Raw genomic sequence first — 20,310 nt, 5'->3', positions numbered from 1 at the left:
CCGATGTAAACAAGACGATCCTCGCCAATCTCGATGTCTTTTAGTACACTGACATATGAAGGCTGGTGCTCTCTGTGACTGTGCATGCAGTCTTGTGCTGCCATCTGTTGGCGTATTACAATACTAGTCTCGAAACTTTTTTTGATACCACCTCGTATATGGTGTGCAGGTGAGGACAGAAAAGTTTTCAAATTTTTTTTTTGAAAAGTTGCTGGTTGTAGTTGTTTGGGAATACTTCCTGGCAAAGATTCTTCCAGAGGATGGAGGTAGATGAAATAAAAGAGGAAGAGGAGAAGTAAGTTCAGTGTGTTTGCATTTACACAGTGAAGGGGTGCTGGGCAGACAGAAAGTGGGAAATGAAGGTTGCCAGTTCAGTGAAACAATGACCATTGAAGTACTTGTAGAATAGACACAGAGCCAAAGTGTTGTATCTGTGTGTGTGTGTGAGAGAGAGAGAGAGGGGGGGGGGGTTTGAAGTGAATCTGTAGGCCACTGCAAGCCAAATTGCCCTCCTCAGGAAAGAAATTTGGCTCGCAGATGATACAACCAGTGTCAAGAATTTTTAGACAAGTTTTAGGTGCACCACCTCAAATGTGAGCAATATTCTAAGGATGGGCAGATTTGGGATTTGCATAAAGTTAAGAGTTAATTGGCTTTATAAGCATCTTGAATGAAAGGAGGATGTCTCTAGTTTTTGGATGTTGAAGAAGCCAATGATGTTATGTGTTTATGACAGGAGAGACTGGAGTAAGTGTAAATCCAACCAGAGAGATCTCATCTTATCTGTTGATTTGTGTATTACTGACAGTAAGGGTAGGTGAGATGAGATCTCTTTTGTGAGAGAAAAGTAAGACTTCGTGGTACTGAGGATGACCAGATTGTCCTCAACCTATTGAAGGATAATATATGGGTATCGTTTTGTGAAGAATTTTGATGGTAATTTTGCTATAGCCATTGTTTATAAATATATTGCTAATAAATTGTAATTCTTGCTTCAGGGATCACTCAGAGTAAATTGTTGTAATTTAATCATTAGAGTAAATTATAGCTCTGTATTTTGAAGGTGATAATAACCCCAAGTTTTTGTGAAGGACTGTGATAAAAGTTTGCAAGTATGTATGTGTGTGTGGGCTTGAGGTAGACAGTGAAGGATAGACCATCTGAGGGAAAACATGTGACTAGTGTATCCAGAAAAGGAAGTAAGTTTGGGTTTTCAACATCAGTGGTAAATTACATGTTGTTCGTTCAGGTGCTGAGAAAGGCATTTAAAGTTTGGTGGCCATGTAGCCAGTTAATGAAAACATCATTAACATATTTAAGCTAAACTGTAGGTTTTTTTAAGTAAAGAAATCTACAGCATGTTGCTCAAAAGCTTCCAAAGTTAGCAAACAGGAGGGAATACTGGCGAGTACATGGCTGTACCTTCTTTTTTGAAGATAAAAATTATTTTGCCATATGAAGTAATTAGAATGTAGCATGTGCACAAAGACAGCTGTAATATTAGGTGAATATTTGTTCTGTAAGAGAAGAATTGTGTCAATGAGTGAGTAATAAACTCATCAAGAAATCATCTTTGCCATGCATTACATATTTAATTTTGTTATAATGAAGTGTATGTTTTTTTTTTTTTATGTAGGGAAGGGGAGAAATGACATTTAAAAAAAAATATGCACACAAATTACTTGTGAAAATTATTTTCATAACTCAAGCAAGCTAATAATAATAATAAAAATCCTATTAAATGACTGATTTCTTTTTCATCATTCTATACAGAAAACTGATAACATAGTCCACTCTCTTCTGTATGTATTTTCAGAGTTCGTAGCGAATACATGCAAGATTTCCTGTTGCAAACCACCATTATAGTTTTAGGGAAGAGTATATAACACATACAGATATAATGCAAGAATTTTTGATTAACACAGAAATTTCAAATAAAGAAGTATAAGAATTACTACTTAATTGCTCTTATTTTTAATTATGACTTATTTATTATTTTTTTTAAAGCATAAATCAATGATTACTTAATGCACTTATTTCCTTTTTAAGAATATAGTGTTGGTGTCTTATTAAATTACAAAAACATGGCAGAAAACAATGCAAAAAAATTATTCGTTCTTTAGAAAATGACAAGATCCATTAGATTCTCCCAGTATGGGATCTAATGAGTAACTTAAATAATAATAATAATATTAAAACATATATTTATGACTATATAATAAATCAAATTCACAAAAAACCACAGGATTGGAACTTGGAATGTTAGAAGTATGAACCAAGGTAAGCTGGAAATAATAAAGATGGAAATGGAGCAATAGAAGTTGGATATATTGGGAATAAGTGAACTTAGATGGACAGGAATGGGCCATTTTCAGTCAGGGGACTATATGGTGTATTACTCAGGACATGAGACAAGTCGAAAAAATGGAATATCTTTCTTACTCAGGAAAAAGATGGCTAGGTGTGTATTGGTTTATAATCCAGTGAGTGACAGAATTATTTCTCTCAGAGTGAGTGAGTGGACATCCAATGAATATGACCATCATTCAGGTTTATGCACCTACTACAGAGGCATCAGAAGAAGGCATTGAAGAATTTTATGGCAAGTTACAAGAAGTGATAGATGCATCACAAAGTGAGATTTATGGCTACTTATTGGAGGTTGGAATGCAAAAGTGGAGAGAGACTGAGGAACAAGGAATAACAGGTCGTTTTGGTTTAGGTATTTGAAACACTGCAAGGAAGAGACTAGTTGAGTTTTGTGCAGAGAATACTTCGTTTGTTGCCAACACCTGCTTTAAACAGCACAAAAGAAGATTGTACACATGGGTATCACCTGATGGACAACACAAAAATCAAATTGACTATATACTTGGACAAAGAAGATGGAGAAGTGCAATTCAGTCTGTCAAGACTTTTCCAGGTGCAGACTGTGGAACAGACCATGAGTAATTAGTGGCTACAATACAAGTGAAACGACGGAAACTGAAAACATCACAAATGTCTATCAGATATTATCTTGGAAACATACCAGCTGAATACAATATTAGCATACAGAACAGATTCAGTACACTCAATTTGTGTGAAGGAGAACCAGATGAACTATGGGAAGAGATTAAAGATATCATTAAAACAGAAGCAAAGAAGAACATCCCAACAGTTTGTAAGAAGAAGACGTCCAAATGGCTGTCAGAAGATGCCATCAAAACTGCTCAGGAAAGGAGGAAAATGAAGGCCACAGGAAATTTGCAGGAAGTACAGCATTTGAATGCAGAGTTTCAACGACAAGCCAGAAGAGACAAGGAAAAATACTTTAACCAGCAACACCAACAAATAGAAGACCAAAACTAGAAAGGAAAAACAAGAAAGGAAGATGCAAGAGATCTTTTCAAAAATATCAGAGAACTAACAGGAAAGTTTAGTGCCAAGGTGACAAATATTGAAAAGTAAACACAAAGGATATCTTACAGAAGCTGCAGACATCAAAGAAAGATGGAAAGAATATACAGAAGACTTTAGAGAAAGGACTCCAAAATTACTGAGAAATTTGAAGAGCAGAATTATACACAGGAACCAGTACTAGTGGAGAGTGAAGTGAGGTGGGCACTGCAACAGATATCCAGTAAGAAAGCACCAGGAGGAGACGGAATACCCATTGAGCTGCTCAAAGCCCTGGGAGAAGAGGCAGTTAAAATTTTAACAGCTCTATGTCAGCAAATTTGGATCACAACTACATGGCCTAGAGAATGGAAAAAATCAGTATATATACCTTTATTGAAGAAAGGCGATGCAAGAGAGTGCGAAAATTACAGAACTATAGCACTGATTTCACATGCAAGTAAAGTCTTACTTAAGATAATTCAGAAAAGACTGGAACCATTCATGAAGAGAGAAATGCCAGATGAACAGGCAGGATTTCGAAAAGCCAGAGGAACAAGAGATCAAATTGTCAATGTGAGATGGATAACAGAAAGAACACAGGAATATCACAAGAATGTCTACCTTTGTTTCCTTGACTATAGCAAGGCTTTTGACTCTGTAGATCATGTGAAACTGTGGAATGTGTTAAGAACAATGGGAGCCCCAAAGCATTTCATTATCCTTCTGAGGAATCTTTATTATGAACAAGAAGCTACTGTCCGAACAGATCTTGGAGAAACTGAGTATTTCACAATAGGTAAAGGGGTGCGACAAGGATGTATTTTATCTCCATACCTGTTTAACTTGTATAGCAAATACATTTTAAGAATGGCAGGGCTGGAGGAGTCTTCAGTTGGAATTAAAATTGGTGGAAAAATATTAATAATTTGAGGTATGCAGATGATACCACCTTGCTAGCAGAATGCAAAGAAGATTTGAAGGAACTTATTATGAAAGTTAGAAAAGAAAGTGCTAAATATGGTCTTAAACTTAACCTCAAAAAGACAAAAGTCATGGCAACATGTGAACTTAATGATTTTGAAGTAGATGGGGAGAAAATAGAAGCAGTTAACAATTTTGTGTTCCTAGGATCTCAAATTGATAAAGATGGTTATTGTACCGAAGAAGTTAGAAGATTATTATTCAGAAAAAAAGCAATGACAAATTTAAGCAAGATCTTTAAAGATAAAGATATTAGCCTCATAACAGAAATCAGAATCATGAAAGCAATGAAAGCAATGGTATTTCCTGTGGTGCTGTATGGATGTGAAAGTTGGACCCTGAGAAAAAGTGAAAGAAGAAAGATAGATGCATTTGAATTATGGGTTTGGAGACTCTTACTAAGAATACCAATAAATCAGTGATAGACAGAATAAAGCCAGATTGCTCACTTGAAGCTATGATCATCAAGCAAAAATTGTCATACTTTAGACATATTATGCGAGCAAATGACAGTCTGGAGAAGATGATGATGATGACGCTTGCTAAAGTTGATGGAAGCAGGAGAAGAGGAAGACCAAGAATTAGATGGGTGGATGGAGTGTGCTTGAAGGTTCTGAAAGACATGGTCAGGGACAGATTGAAATGGAGAGTGTATGTTCATGGAGTCACCAGGAGTCGGAAATGACTCGATGGATCATAACACACACACAATAAATCAAATTACTACTAACCAAAACAATAAACAAACAAAACAATAAAAATCACAATACAAAAACATCTAAGCCTTGTACAATAAAACACTCAACATGTTAAGTATAGAGCTTCATGCAGATTTTAATCAAACTGCTTACTTTTTTCCAACAGTTTTTTTGTGGTACTGAAAAAGAAAAATATCCTTTATCTTAGTATCTTACATAAGATGCATGAGTGATTTCCAGGATTTCATACATTACAGGAAAAAAAAAAAAAAAGTGTTGGTGGTACACACTGTGCCCTGTCCTGATTTGATGGTCTTGCAGTTTAATTGCAAGACCATCCAACTTTTTTATTTATAACACACCCACACACACAGTATATTAATACAAATTAAAACATATACATATGAAACTAATAGGTTCACAAGTATTCAATTAATTTAATTTACCAAATTAAATGTTTTTCCAGTAACAAATTCCAAGAGCAAAAATAAGTGGGGACCAGTGTCATTTCAAAAATGGCCAGGGAAGATCAGGCACTATCTACTCACTGTCCTAGCCATTTGAAAGATAGCATCTCAACATGAATATTACTTTGAATCCCAAATCGACATGAATGCTTCTAAAAAGTATTTCAGATGATAGGCTCATGTTGTTGTTGTTATGTACATCCAGTTGTTTCTGACTCTTGGTGATCTTGTGAAAAAAGGCTCTTAATCTCACTCGGCCTTTTGTCTCTTCTTTCAGCAAGTTGTAAGTTTAAGTTGGCAAGTTCCTTCATGTTGTCGATCCAATTCTTTGTGGTCTTCCTCTTCTTCTTATGCCTTCAATCTTTCCCCAACATAATTGTATTTTCCAATGATTCATCTGCTCACATAATATGTCCAAAGTACATTAACTTCTGTTAAGTGATCACTGCCTCCAAAGAATTCTGTCTAAACACTCTCTAAAACCTTATTAGTCATTCTTGCAGTCCATAAGATTCTTAATAGTCTCCACCACACCTATAATTTGAATGAATCAATTTACTTTCATTTTTCTTAATAATCGACTTTTACATCCATACATAACTACTGGAAACACCATTGCTTTGACGATTCTAACTTTACTTGCACTTCTTTCATAATTTTTGTCAAGTTTAACAAAGCTCCCCTCCCCATCCTATCATTCTTCTAATTTCATCTTCATATTTACCACATTTCTAATTCTGGACACCAGTAAATCATCACTTTCAATGACCTCTATTTTATCTCCTCAATCATAAATTCATCTAAACTGCCAGAGGTCATCACTTTTGTTTTGCTGATATTTAAATTAAGCCTGGCTCTGTTGCTTTTCCTCTTAACCAATAGAATTAATCACTCCAGATCTTTACTTTCTGCTATGAGAGTTGTATCATTTGTATATCTTAAATTTTCTATTTATTCTTTTTTTTTTTTGCTACCAATCTTAATTCCAGCTGGGTCTTTGTCTAAGTTAGCCATTCTCATAATGTATTCACTATAAATATCAAAAAGATAGCTTTATCATCAAGTATGAGAAGATAAGATGCATAAGATAGTTCTGTGGACACTAATTCAGTTTTTAGTATTTAGATACTCCAGGACAGAAGCAATATACAGGGTTAGCCTAAAAGAAATAGATACTTTCAAAGTTTTACAGAAAGAAGAGTTCTAATAGCATGGCTGAAATACTTACATGGTTGGAAGAGTACATCCTGAAGTTTACATGGTTAAGTTACAAGTGTTCTATATGTGACCCTTTTGTAACACAACAAATATCAATGCGATAGTCCAGTTCTACCCAAAAAATTCTCAGCATGTCCATGTCAACAGTCGCAGCAGCTACTGTGATGCATTGTTTAAGATAGTCCACACTTGTACGGAGGGGAGGAACAAAAACTCTGTTCTTTATGTGCCCCCATAAGAAGTAGTCACAGGGTGTTAAATCCGGACTTCTTGTTGGCCAATATGTACGAGCCATGTTCGGGGGGGGGGGGGGGGGGGTTTGAACGTCCAATTAAACGGCGAGGCAAATTTTCATCCAGGTAATTTCTAACTTCAAAGTGCCAGTGCGGCAGAGCACCATCTCGGACAAATATGAAATTGTCATTGTCTTCTTGTAGTCGAGGCATCAGCCACTCACGTAACATGTCTAGGTAAGTTTAATAAATTTAGTTTAATCCTTCATCCAAGTGTGAGCAAACACAGTTTGCACCTGAAAGTATCTTCAGGACTGGAGTAAGGTGGTACAACACCAGGGCACTCCTTGCAAAGGTGGAGCAAGCTACCAACACTCCTATCTCAGTATCTCCCATAATGCAAAACACATCTGCTTGAGGATATGTCTAATGTTATGCATTAAGGGAAGGGCCACAACCCAGACTAGTTTCGACCTTTATTGAGGTCTCTTCAGTGGGAGCCAGGCCCAAGTGGAGATACCAGGCAGAAGCATTAGCAGGTCATCTCTACCTATAGGAGTTGCCAAATGGTGTGCCACCCTTTTTTAATAAATTACTCTGGATTTAGAGAAAGATGTTGAAAGTTCATTTTTCACTTGGTTAGAGTATAATAAATTTAATTTAATCCTTTATCCAGAGGCATCAGCCACTCACGTAACATGTCTAGGTAAGTTATTCCACTCACTGTTTTTTCCTGGAAAAAGAATGGTCCATACGCCTTTTTACGGGATGCAGCGCAAAAAACGTTCACTTTGAGTGAATCCCCCACATGCTCCACTACAGCTCTCGGGTTTTCAGTTCCCCGTATACGAACGTTGTGTTTGATCACTGTACTATTAATGTGGAAAGTTGATTCGTTACCAGAAATTAGCTGGTCAAAGAAATCATCACTTTCTTCACTCTGTTGCTGCATGTCCATACAGAATGAGTGACGGAGGATTTTGTCATTTTCATTGAGGTTCTGCAATAATTGCAACTGGTAAGGGAACATTCGTAAATGTTTACGCAAGATATTCCACACAGTCTTTTGTGGAACTTGAAGTTGTAAACTTACACAAGTTGTTAACTTCTTCGGGCTGCACGTGTAAGTCTCACGAACACGAGTCACTGTTTCCGTAGATACAGGTGGTCTCCAAGGACTTTTCCCCTTGCACCGACAACCAGTTTCCTTAAATTTCTTGCTCTAATCGTAGACTGACTGCCTTGTGGGTGGTTGTTTACCATACCGTGTTCTAAAATGATGCTGTACGACAGTAACAGAATTTGTTTTTGCAAATTCAATCACGCAGAAAGCTATATCCATCTGGCTAGCGACATACTGCTCGGCTTACGTCATGGGTGCTAACATGCTGCTGACATCACGAAGAAAAACAAAAAGCAGAGGTCGTAAACTTGAGGACTTTTTCTATAAAACAGAAGTAACAAACAAATTTCAATTTATAAAGCGTTTAAACTGTATTTCTTTTAGGCTAACCCTGTATATGTATATATATATATATATATATTCAAAAAGCTTTAATGACTGTTACCAAGAGATAAAAAGATGACATGGTATATTTAAAAAGATACTACTAGTTAACAAGTTTCGTTGAATAGATCAACATCTTCAGGTATCACAATCAAAGAAATATATAAAGAATTACAGAGACTTAAAATTGTAATAGCATAACAAGTACAAAAAGACAGTAACGTGTTTGAAAACAAAATGTGAGCTTGAGTTCCAAACAAAAGTATACTACGCGCTGTCGTGAGTGCACCAATACTGAACAGATGCAGCGTGTGCATCACTCATTGAAACTTAGGCTGTTGTTAATATGAGAAGAATCTAGAGAAATTTCTCTAGATTCGACAATCTTTCTTACGAGCTCATCATAGCACACATGGATATTAGAAGTTTGAGTCCAGTTCACAATGTGTTGGCAGCCTTCGTCTGAGTTAACTGAAAAGAGAACGTGGCTAGAGAGAGAGTGCTGGCTCTAGTCCTGTTATAGGAGATATCTCTACGGTTGTTCTTCCAAATGTAGGATGGATTTAGCAGTTTGGCCATAGTGTGGCTTTTCACGATCACATAAAATCTTGTACACTCCAGGAAACTGAGTAGGAAGATGTTATGTTAAATTTTTTCTTGACAATTATTCATAAGACTATTACACTTTTTTATATAATCTTTATCAAGTAGCTTTATTTTATCCTCCTACATGTTTCGCCAATCTGTTTCTATTGGCATCCTCAGGGAATAAAAACTAGTAAGCTAAAATGAAGGTTACAGACTAGGTTATAACCAATGGTTCTAAATCATACAAAAAATTGGTATTGTGCGTGACAATGTGCGTGTCTCGTTAACATGATTTATTCGTAATGGCTCATGACGTAATTGTTATGAAAGTTCATTTCTTTGATGTTTAATGATCTGATAAAAGTTTTCCAAATTTCTGGTAAAATTAGACCTTGATTCTTGTTTAGGTTTTCAGTTTTATGGACGACTGTAGCTGCTTCTTTAAAGGAACTAATGAATTACCTCAACCAAATCAATAGTTTCCACAATACCATCAAATTCACATTAGAAATGGAAAAAGATAAAAAACTGCCATTCCTTGACATTTTAATAAAGAAACAATCCAATAATAGTATCAACCTATCTGTATACAGAAAACCTACAAATACTGGACGTTACCTCCATTTCAACTCAGCTCATCACATATCTCAGAAACTTAGCATTATCCATAGACTCAAGAAAAGAGCTATACAGTATACAAGGATGACCTACTAACGGAATTAACCACAATATCTAGAGAACTTTCTTTAAATGGTTACCCAAAAAAGACTCTATAACAAGATTCTATTTACTGATATACCACATCGACAACGTGATGACGTCCAATATATCAGTACAATTACAATTCCTTTTGTCAACAACCTTTCCAAAAAATTAGCTAACCTTTTAAAACCACATAGGATCAGAGTGGCATTCAAACCAATCAACACTATTCGGAAATTTTTAAGATCACCGAAAGATCCTCACCTATTCTACAAGTACTCTGGAGTATATAATATTCCGTGCTCATGTGGTATTAGTTACGTAGGTCAGACATCTAGAAGCTTTGAAACGAGAAAGAAAGAACACATAGGATATGTCAGAAATAACAGACAAGACATTTCAGGCCTTTCATGCCACTTTGCCTCTACTAACCATCACACTGAGTGGGATAAGAGCCTTATGCCATACATAGAAGATAACTACCATTCAAGAACCTTTAAAGAAGCAGCTACAGTCGTCCGTAAAACTGAAAACCTAAACAAGAATCAAGGTCTAATTTTACCAGAAATTTGGAAAACTTTTATCAGATCATTAAACATCAAAGAAATGAACTTTCATAACAATTACGTCATGAGCCATTACGAATAAATCACGTTAACGAGACACACACATTGTCACGCACAATACCAATTTTTTGTATGATTTAGAACCATCGGTTATAACCTAGTCTGTAACCTTCATTTTAGCTTACTAGTTTGTATTCCCTGAGGATGCCAATAGAAACAGATTGGCGAAACATGTAGGAGGATAAAATAAAGCTACTTGATAAAGATTATATAAAAAAGTGTAATAGTCTTATGAGTAGGAAGATGTTTCTCTTTAGGTTTACTAAATATTGAACGAAGTTTTGGGAGCATAGTGAAACAAGTTCTGAAGTTAAACTTCTTGAGAATTTTTGCCAGTTTTGGTGAAAGAGAGCTGATGTAAGGCAAAGAGATGAAGGCTCTGGGGGGAAAGAAATTTGTCAATTTTCCTAGGAGAGAAACCATTATTAATAAAAGTTTTTTTAAGAAAAAGGAGTTCATTTTCAATTTCTGTTTCTTCTGTAAGTAAAGATTTGGCTCAGTGAGCAAAGGTGGAAATAATACCAAATTTTTGTGGGGGATAGTGATGGGATGAAGCATGAAGGTTCTATCGGTATGAGTAGGCGTTCTAAAAATTGAGATTTTAATACTCTCAGCACATATGGTAAGTTTCAGCTCTAGAAAGGGGAGGCAGTCATCGGATTCCAGTTCGAAGGTAAAAGAGATTTTTTATGACAATTGTTTAGGTGGTCTAACAATAAATTGGGGTTGTTGACACCATCTTCCCAGATGAGGAAAATATCATCAATATAGCGATACTAGAATTTTAGTTTAAGATGGAAGGAGTTAATAGCTTTTTCTTCAAAATCGCTGAGAAATATATCTGCGAGAATCAAAGAGAGTGGGCTGCCCATGGCAGACCTGAGTTTTGTAAGTAGATCTTGAAGAAAAAGCTATTAACTCCTTCCACCTTAAACGAAAATACTGGTATCGCTATATTGATGATATTTTCCTCATCTGGGATGAGGAAAATATCATGAATATTTTGGTTTAAAATAGTGAGCGAACTTGCTTCACTACGCTCCCAAAACTTCATTCAATACTTAGTAAACCTAAATTTATTTTTAGGCCACCTAAACAATTGTCACGAAAAAATCTCTTTTACCTTCGAACTGGAATCCGATGAGTGCCTCCCCTTTCTAGTCCTGAAACTTACCAGATGTGCTGAGAGTATTAAAATCTCAATTTTTAGAAAGCCTACTCATACCGAGAAGCTTCATCTCATCACTATCCCCCACAAAAATTTGGTATTATTTCCACCTTAGCTCACCGAGCCAAATCTTTACTTACAGAAGAAACAGAAATTGAAAATGAACTCCTTTTTCTTAAAAAAACTTTTTATTAATAATGATTTCTCTCCTAAGAAAATTGACAAATTTCTTTCCCCCAGAGCCTTCATCTCTTTGCCTTACATCAGCTCTCTTTCACCAAAACTGGCCTGATGTTGTATTGTTTAAGTACTTTAGCCATATTATTGGAGACTGAACTAATGTATGGGATGGAGATGCTACCTTTAAAATCAGTAGTTTCCATAGTACATTGCCTAGGAGGATCCAGAAGAAATTTCTTAATTGTTTTTTCAGACTATCCATTTTGTTTAAAGATCAGAGAAAGGTGATTAATTTCTTTTTGGAACTCATCTGGTTCATTTAAAAGAGAGCGTGCTCTGTGTCCTAAGGTAGAGATAGTTCCAAGCTTTTGTGGTAGAAAGTGATGAGATTGACAGTGCAGTTATCTATTAGTATGAGTGGGTTTTCTGTATATAGAGATTTTAAATCTATCAGAGCATCGTGTAAGAATTACATCCAGGAACGGAAGGCAGTTATTTCGTTCTAGTTTGGCAGTGAATTTTATATTAGCATGCTAGTTGTTAAGATGATGACGAAAATCCATGAGAGACATGTGCCCGTGACTCCATATAATGAATATGTCGTCAACATAACATCTCCAAAGTTTCGGCTTAAGTGAGAAGGACGATATGGCTTTCATTTCAAAATCTTCAAGGAAAATGTTTGCTAGAACCGGGGATAAAGGGTTGCCTACTGCTAGGCCTTGGTTCTGTTTGTAAATGGATTCCCTATATCTGAAGTAGCCAGATTGAATACAATGCTTTAATAAAGCAAATATCTTTTTTGATAATTAATTCTTTAGTAATGTTAATACCTCCTCAATAGGGACGTTAGTAAATAATGAAATAATGTCAAAATTTGTTATGATATTATTTTCGCTGAACGATGAAGATTTATTGGAGAAACACTTGAAGTATTCCGCAAGATGTTTAGAAAGTTTATAAGTAGGACCATCAATACCTTCCACAATTGGGCGAAGAGGGGTGTTTTCCTTGTGGATCTTCGGAACTCCATAAATGCGTGGTATAAGAGGGTGTAGAGAAGGTAAAGAAAGGTGAATATTGTGAGGAAGTTCACTTGTAGTCCTTAACAGATCGTTTGTGCGGTTTTGTAGTTTTCTTGTTGGATCATCCTGAAGAATTGAATATGTAATGTTGTCTTCAAGCAATTAAAGCATTTTATTGTGGTAATCTTCAGAGTTGAGGACGACTGCGGCATTGCCTTTATCTGCAGGTAAAATAATGATGTTTTTGTTCTTTTTAAGATTCTTTAAGGCTTGTCATTCGGCAGGTGAAAGATTATCTGTTGGAGGTTTAGCATTATTTATAATGAAGATGGATTCAATACGGAGAAGTTTTGCCAAATGATTAGGAATAAGTGAACTGGCTTTTTCTATAAGAGCAACATCTCCTATAAAAGATCACATGCATCGCTGCTATCCAGTCATGTTCTTTTCTCAAACAATCCTCATGATGATCTACAAAGTCACTCAGTTTGCTGGGATAAATCCGAAAACATTTTTCACTGCAGTGATGAGTGTGAAAGGAAAACCGTGGAATCCAGGGAAATCTTCCTTAATCTTGAACATTTGAACAGCAATTTAATTTACAACATCCTTGATAGCCATACTGCAGTTGTTCAATACTGGCATTCGAGAACTTACAAGCACGCATGCAACAGACAATGGTACGCTGGATAGAACAACTTGAAAAATACGTTTTTTATGTCAATTATGTATTGCATTTTTGCCTGTAATTCTCAGTTTTTTGTAAATTAAATTTTTTTATTGTATTCTACCTTTAGTGGATACCTGATGAAGGCTGGAAAAGGCTGAAACTAGTTGTATCATTCTCATTAAAACTAAATATTTTATCTCGGTTTAAATCATTAAATATTTATTTATAAAATGTACCATAACAACCAAGTAGAAGCTCAGGAATACATCTATAGCCAAAATGACGAGGCATCTCTAACTGACATCAAAAGAAATTATAAAAAAACACTGAAGAAAATAGGACTGAGAATCAACAGGTTAGTTTTCCTGAAACGTAAATTCAATCAAGTTTTTCCTAATTTCATATCATTTCAAGAAAAGATAACAGCAGAATGCGCTAAAAGAATTTATCGTAAAGCAAAGTTAGATCTTCTCTGTGAAAGAATCTCAGATACAAAATGCTATCTTGCTTTTTTGTTCAAGTAAAAGGTCTTTAACTCAGAAACTTGGAGAGGTTATGGATAATGATGATTTTCATGATTTTACTTTTAACAGTGAAGCGCAAGCAACACGGATACAAAATAATAATAAGCTTAATCTTATCAAGAAATCTGAGATTTTTAAGAGAGTACAAAACACATCTGTTCCTACTAAAGCCCGTATTAATTCTGACAAAGTTACAGTAAACAACTCATCACATGTTTTAACAGTTGCAGGAAAAGATATTCTAAGCAAAGGTCTGAATTTCATTCCCTCACCAAAGTTTATTCCAAAAAAATCTCTACTTACTAAAATAGAAAAAGCCAGTTCACTTATTCCTAATCATTTGGCAAAACTTCTCCGTATTGAATCCATCTTCATTATAAATAATGCTAAATCTCCAACAGATAATCTTACACCTGCCGAACGACAAGCCATAAAAAATCTTAAAAAGAACAAAAACATCATTATTTTACCCGCAGATAAAGGCAATGCAACAGTCATCCTCAACTCTGAAGATTACCACAATAAAATGCTTCAATTGCTTGAAGACAACATTACATATTCAATTCTTCAGGATGATCCAACAAGAGAACTACAAAACTGCACAAACGATCTGTTAAGGACTACAAGTGAACTTCCTCACAATATTCACCTTTCTTTACCTTCTCTACATCCTCTTATACCACGCATTTATGGAGTTCCGAAGATCCACAAAGAAAACACCCCTCTTCGCCCATTTGTGGAAGGTATTGATGGTCCTACTTATAAGCTTTCTAAACATCTTGCAGAATACTTCAAGTGTTTCTCCAATAAATCTTCATTGTTCAGCGAAAATAATATCATAACAAATTTTGACATTATTTCATTATTTACTAACATCCCTACTGAGGAGGTATTAACATTACTAAAGAATTAATTGTCAAAAAAGATATTTGCTTTATTAAAGCATTGTATTCAATCTGGCTACTTCAGATATAGGGAATCCATTTACAAACAGAACCAAGGCCTAGCAATAGGCAACCCTTTATCCCCGGTTCTAGCAAACATTTTTCTTGAAGATTTTGAAATGAAAGCCATATCGTCCTTCTCACTTAAGCCAAAACTTTGGAGATGTTATGTTGACGACATATTCATTATATGGAGTCACGGGCACGTCTCTCGTGGATTTTCGTCATCATCTTAACAACTAGCATTCTAATATAAAATTCACTGCCGAACTAGAACGAAATAACTGCCTTCCGTTCCTGGATGTAATTCTTACACGATGCTCTGATAGATTTAAAATCTCTATATACAGAAAACCCACTCATACTAATAGATAACTGCATTGTCAATCTCATCACTTTCTACCACAAAAGCTTGGAACTATCTCTACCTTAGGACACAGAGCACGCTCTCTTTTAAATGAACCAGATGAGTTCCAAAAAGAAATTAATCACCTTTCTCTGATCTTTAAACAAAATGGATAGTCTGAAAAAACGATTAAGAAATTTCTTCTGGATCCTCCTAGGCAATGTACTACGGAAACTACTGATTTTAAAGGTAGCATCTCCATCCCATACATTAGTTCAGTCTCCAATAAATTGGCTAAAGTCCTTAAAAAATACAACATCATGATGTTTTTCACTACACTACCTAAAACCTAAAATATCCAGGTATATACAAATTATGGTGCGATTGTAATATTTCTTACTTTGGACAGGCTAACAAATCTATTGAACTACATATAGAAGAACATAAGAAAGACGTCTCCTATAAAAGATTACATGCATCGCCGCAATCCAGTCATGTTCTTTTCTCAAAAAATCCTCATGATGATCTACAAAGTCACTCAGTTTGCTGGGATAAATCCAAAAACATTTTTCGCTGCAGTGATGAGTTTGAAAGGAAAATTGTGGAATCCAGGGAAATCCTCCTTAACCTTGAACATTTGAACAGCAATTTAAGTTACAACATCCCTGATGGCCATACTGCATTTGTTCAATACTGGCATTCTCGAGAACTTACAAGCACGCACGCAACAGACAATGGCGAGTTGGATAGAACAACTTGAAAAATGCAACATTTTTTTGTCAATTATGTATATTGCATTTTTGCCTAATTGTCAGTTTTTTGTAACTTCAATTTTTATTATTGTGTTCTACCTTTAGTGGATATCTGATACCTCTAAAAGACTGAAACTAGTTGTATCATTCTCATTAAAACTTAATATTTTATCTCAGTTTAAAGTCATTAAATATCTATTTAAAAAAAAAAAAAATATATATATATATATCAGTGGCGTAGCATGCCCATTTCAGTTGGGTTTGCTGTTGTGTGGATTATACAACCAGCACTACAAATTTCACGCTAATTTAACCGTATGCATGGGCGTCTGCAGAAAATTTTCCATTTATTGAATTAAATAATTATATCAATAAACATCTTTTAGCATTTTATTTATGTAATTATTTGTTGATGTAAACTATAAATGTATTATTTTCATTTTACGTCAATTTTAATGATCTTTAATTCTTTGAAAAAAAAATATTTGGAATTAATACAGTTTTTAGTAAAATTCATATATAAAAAAATTGACTGGCATATTTTATTAAAAATGAACTAATTAATTAATCCCCATATCCTAAATTATTTCAGTTTAAAAGCAAAAAAAAATCATAAAACTAACAAGTAAAATAATATTAAATTACATACACTTACCTTTTAAAAATGTATTTTTCTGCTTAAATTTGTTTCACTATAAATTTACAATTCACACTTCACTCAGTGACCAGACACAGAGGGCAAACCAACTGGTCGCTGTTCACAACAGTATTGAACATTTTTTTCACAAATCAGAAAAAAATGAACCAAAAAGAGGAACACGTGCTATATTGCTGCAATGAAACACCCCACCGTGGGCCATAACAGGCAAACCCATAATAAAATTTTAAGACAGAAAAAGAGTCCCAATGTCGAGGGTGTAATGTTACATATCTCAATTACTTTTATGATTATAATTTGTGGAATTTTTTACTCGATCCGGGGAAAGAGTGCCCCGTTGCAAACGGGGCACTCTTTCCCCCCGGATCGAGGGCACATAGAGTCATGTGCCCCCCTCTGTGGATGCACATGACTATGTTTGCAATTTATCAATGTATGAAAGTTTTGAGAGTGCATAGCATATCAACGCTCATCTTAATTTCCCCAATGCAATTAATTGCAGGATAACTTTGAATACTTCTGCATAAAGTGGGGGGACAATCTGTTTGTTTTAGGATTTATTAAGGAGAATGCTATATTTGGTTGGTATATTTGAAATACTCAAAGATGTAAATATGTGAACCATCATTTATAAGACTTGTGAGAATAGGAAATGAAAGCAAAGAATAAATGTGAGTAGAAATACTTTAATTAATGGTAAGTGAATTATTAATAATTGACATTTGCAATATGTGTGTGTCCTATAAGTTCCTGGGTAGAGCAAATAGCACGATCCTATAAAGTCTAAACATGAATAAGTGAATTTATGATGGCATAATAATAATAATAAACTTATGAAGAGAGAGAGTATGGCAGGAATAAATATGGTTTGATGGAGCTGCGAATCATTTTGTAAAATTTGTTGCCCATATTTTGTATATTTCTCTGGTTTTTGTATATTTCACTCATTTCACACTGAGACTCAATGTACACAACATTTGATCATTATCGGAATTATCCTCACTTTTGGGAATCCTACATTCATTAGTTTTTTTTTTTAGTAGATAAGACAGAGGTTCGTCTGTCTTATCAATCTCACATATGCTGGTATTTTTTTGTAGATCAACGTCTTATATTACAAAATCACTTAAGGAATTGAACAACGTAGCTACGAATATAAATTAAATTACACTTTAATAAATATTTCCGATATTTCGGCAACATCACGTTGCCATCTTCAAAAGGAACTTACAAAAATAGGCACGTAGGCAATACAACAGTGTTGTATTGCCTACCTGATGTTGCCGAAATATCGGAAATATTTATTAAAGTGTAATTTAATTTATATTCCTAGCTACGTTGTTCAATTCCTTAAGTGATTTAGTAATGCATAATCAATGTATAAGCCTGTCAACAAGAATCAACGTCTTATAATACACAGAATATTCATTTTTTATTCAGGAATAGATATTTTTTACTGTCTGTGTTGTTTCCGAAGACTAGAATAAAAATGTCTCTATACTGTTAAAAAACTTTTCAACATCAACAGATGCTATATTGCACAAGCAGGAGAAATATTTAGGTTTTTTTCTCCTAACATCCACTTTCAAATTTTCAGTTCCAGAAAACATGTGTTACAGCTGTTTGTAATACAGCTATCAGATACAGAAAGCACTCTACTCATGACAAGTGACAAAATTCAATTGGATCGGTTGACACAATAACCAATCACAGCCACTACGTGAGCTCACCCAGCCTCGCCTACTGAGCAGTTTAAAAATACTAGAACACTAAGAATTTGACCCGCTGCACCCTCTTTACATCTTTTCAAAAAGCTCAAAGATGTATGCATTTTGAAAGCACACCCAGGCTATTAACGTGAATGTGACGCAATGTTTACGCATCGAAAAGTGCCCTTTTCATGAAGCACTAATGCTTCATTATCCCTGTGAAGAGGACAATGAAGCATTAGTATATTGTGTTTAATTTTAGGAATCATAATCATACATATATATATATATATTTTGGGGGGGGGGTATTTTTTTCCTATATTCAAATTCTTTAATTTTAACTTACTAGATCAATTTTTTTAGGATCATAACCAGAAAAGACTGAAAACTACTGCTATATTTGTAGTAGGAATGAATCAATCATAAAATCGGAATCCACCAAATTAAATATTAATTTTTAGATTTCTTAGAAAAAGCTAGGCAGATGAAAAGCAAAGTTAAAAATACAGAAAATATAGTACCTTATTTACTGTTACTGACTCTGTGGCATCAAGACTTGTTGTGCTAGCAGTAGTAAAACCATATGATGAAGTCATTGCTGCATCATCAAGGGATGCAGCATTTGGAATCTAGAAATTAATATAAATCATGAAATTATTTCTACACCATCTTATGTATAACATATGTTTATTCAAAATTAAATGTAGATAAAATTACACACAGTAATTATATAAATAAAAGAAAGAAGATCATGTAGTTAAGATTATAAAAATGATTTACACCAAACAGAAAATGTAGCTGTTCAACTCTGAGGCTTCTGTAGTGAAAATAAAAAAAGGAGTTAGACAAGGTTGTATCCTTTCACCAAATCTATTTAATATCTATAGTGAGACAGTGACGAAAAAGAGTGAAAAACAAAAAATAGGAATTAGTATCAATGGTATAAAATACAACAATCTTATATATGCTAATGATACCATTCTAATAGCAGAAAACCAAAATAAATGAATCAAATTACTGCAGCTACTAACTGAAGGTGATAAAAGAATTTGGATTAGATATAAATGCAAAAAAGACCAAATTTATGAAAATCTCAAAAGAAAACAGATCCGAGCCAAATATAAATATGAAAATTGAACATATAACAGAATACAAATATTTAGGCACCTACTTTACTGCAGATGGAAAGCAAAATAAAGAAATAAAAATAAGAACAGCCATAGCTAAAGATGCCTTCTGGAAAAATAAAGATCTGCTCAGAAGTGCTGTGGGTATCAAGACAAAGATAAGAATAAGAACATTAGTGTGGCTAGTTTTCACATATGAAAGTAAGACCTGAATATTCAAGCAGAGAGTATATGTGGTGATATAGGAGAGCTCTGAAAATCCCATGGACAGAACATGTGACAAATACAGATGTCCTACAAAGAATGAGAACACAGAGATCTTTATTAGATCTTTATTTTTTACAGGAAATGATCCAGAAAAAGATGAGATTGGCAGGACATTTAAAGAGAGGTTCAGCAGGACAGAGGATACTAACAGTTTTAGAAGGAAAAATTATGGCAGAAGGATCAAGATGCAAAAAACGTAGGAATTGTTGAACTCTGAATGGTCTTGTTACTTCGTTTCAGCAAATCATTCAGATTTCACAAAGCACAACTCAGCAAACTGAATATTTAATAGTAGCAGTACTTGCATTTAGTCAAAATCAAATAATATTGTGTCAAAGGTGTGAAATTATAAGATAATGAAATATAACACTAAGAAGTATAACAGATTGGAATTATATTATGTTATTTAGATTTTTTTAATGAATTATAAATCAAAATTTAGTATTATACAGTGCAGCTGAAATTAACTTGAATATTCCACTGAACAAAGTGTAAGAGTGGGTCCAAAGGTTTGGTACGTGTTAGTGTAAGCGCCTGAG

At 34.5% G+C, this 20,310-nt stretch overlaps 1 protein-coding gene across 3 annotated transcripts in view; it reads right to left on the bottom strand.

Annotated features, from left to right (window-relative positions):
* The window catches only part of LOC150109972 (E3 ubiquitin-protein ligase RNF34), a 246,749-nt gene that overhangs the window by 55,406 nt on the left and 171,033 nt on the right, over window positions 1–20,310 (bottom strand). For all 3 annotated transcript variants that reach the window (XM_090416125.1, XM_090416134.1, XM_090416142.1), the window contains exon 4: window positions 18,899–19,006. In XM_090416125.1, coding sequence (XP_090272251.1) covers window positions 18,899–19,006 — 108 coding nt within the window. The remainder of the gene's footprint in view (window positions 1–18,898; window positions 19,007–20,310) is intronic.

This window comes from Typopeltis vanoorti, chromosome 1 (assembly GCF_054136105.1).
Source record: "Typopeltis vanoorti isolate ZY-2024b chromosome 1, IOZ_Tvanoo_1.0, whole genome shotgun sequence".
Taxonomy (NCBI): domain Eukaryota; kingdom Metazoa; phylum Arthropoda; class Arachnida; order Uropygi; family Thelyphonidae; genus Typopeltis; species Typopeltis vanoorti.
Note: the sequence above shows the minus strand (reverse complement) of the source record. Positions and strands in the feature narration are given on the sequence as shown.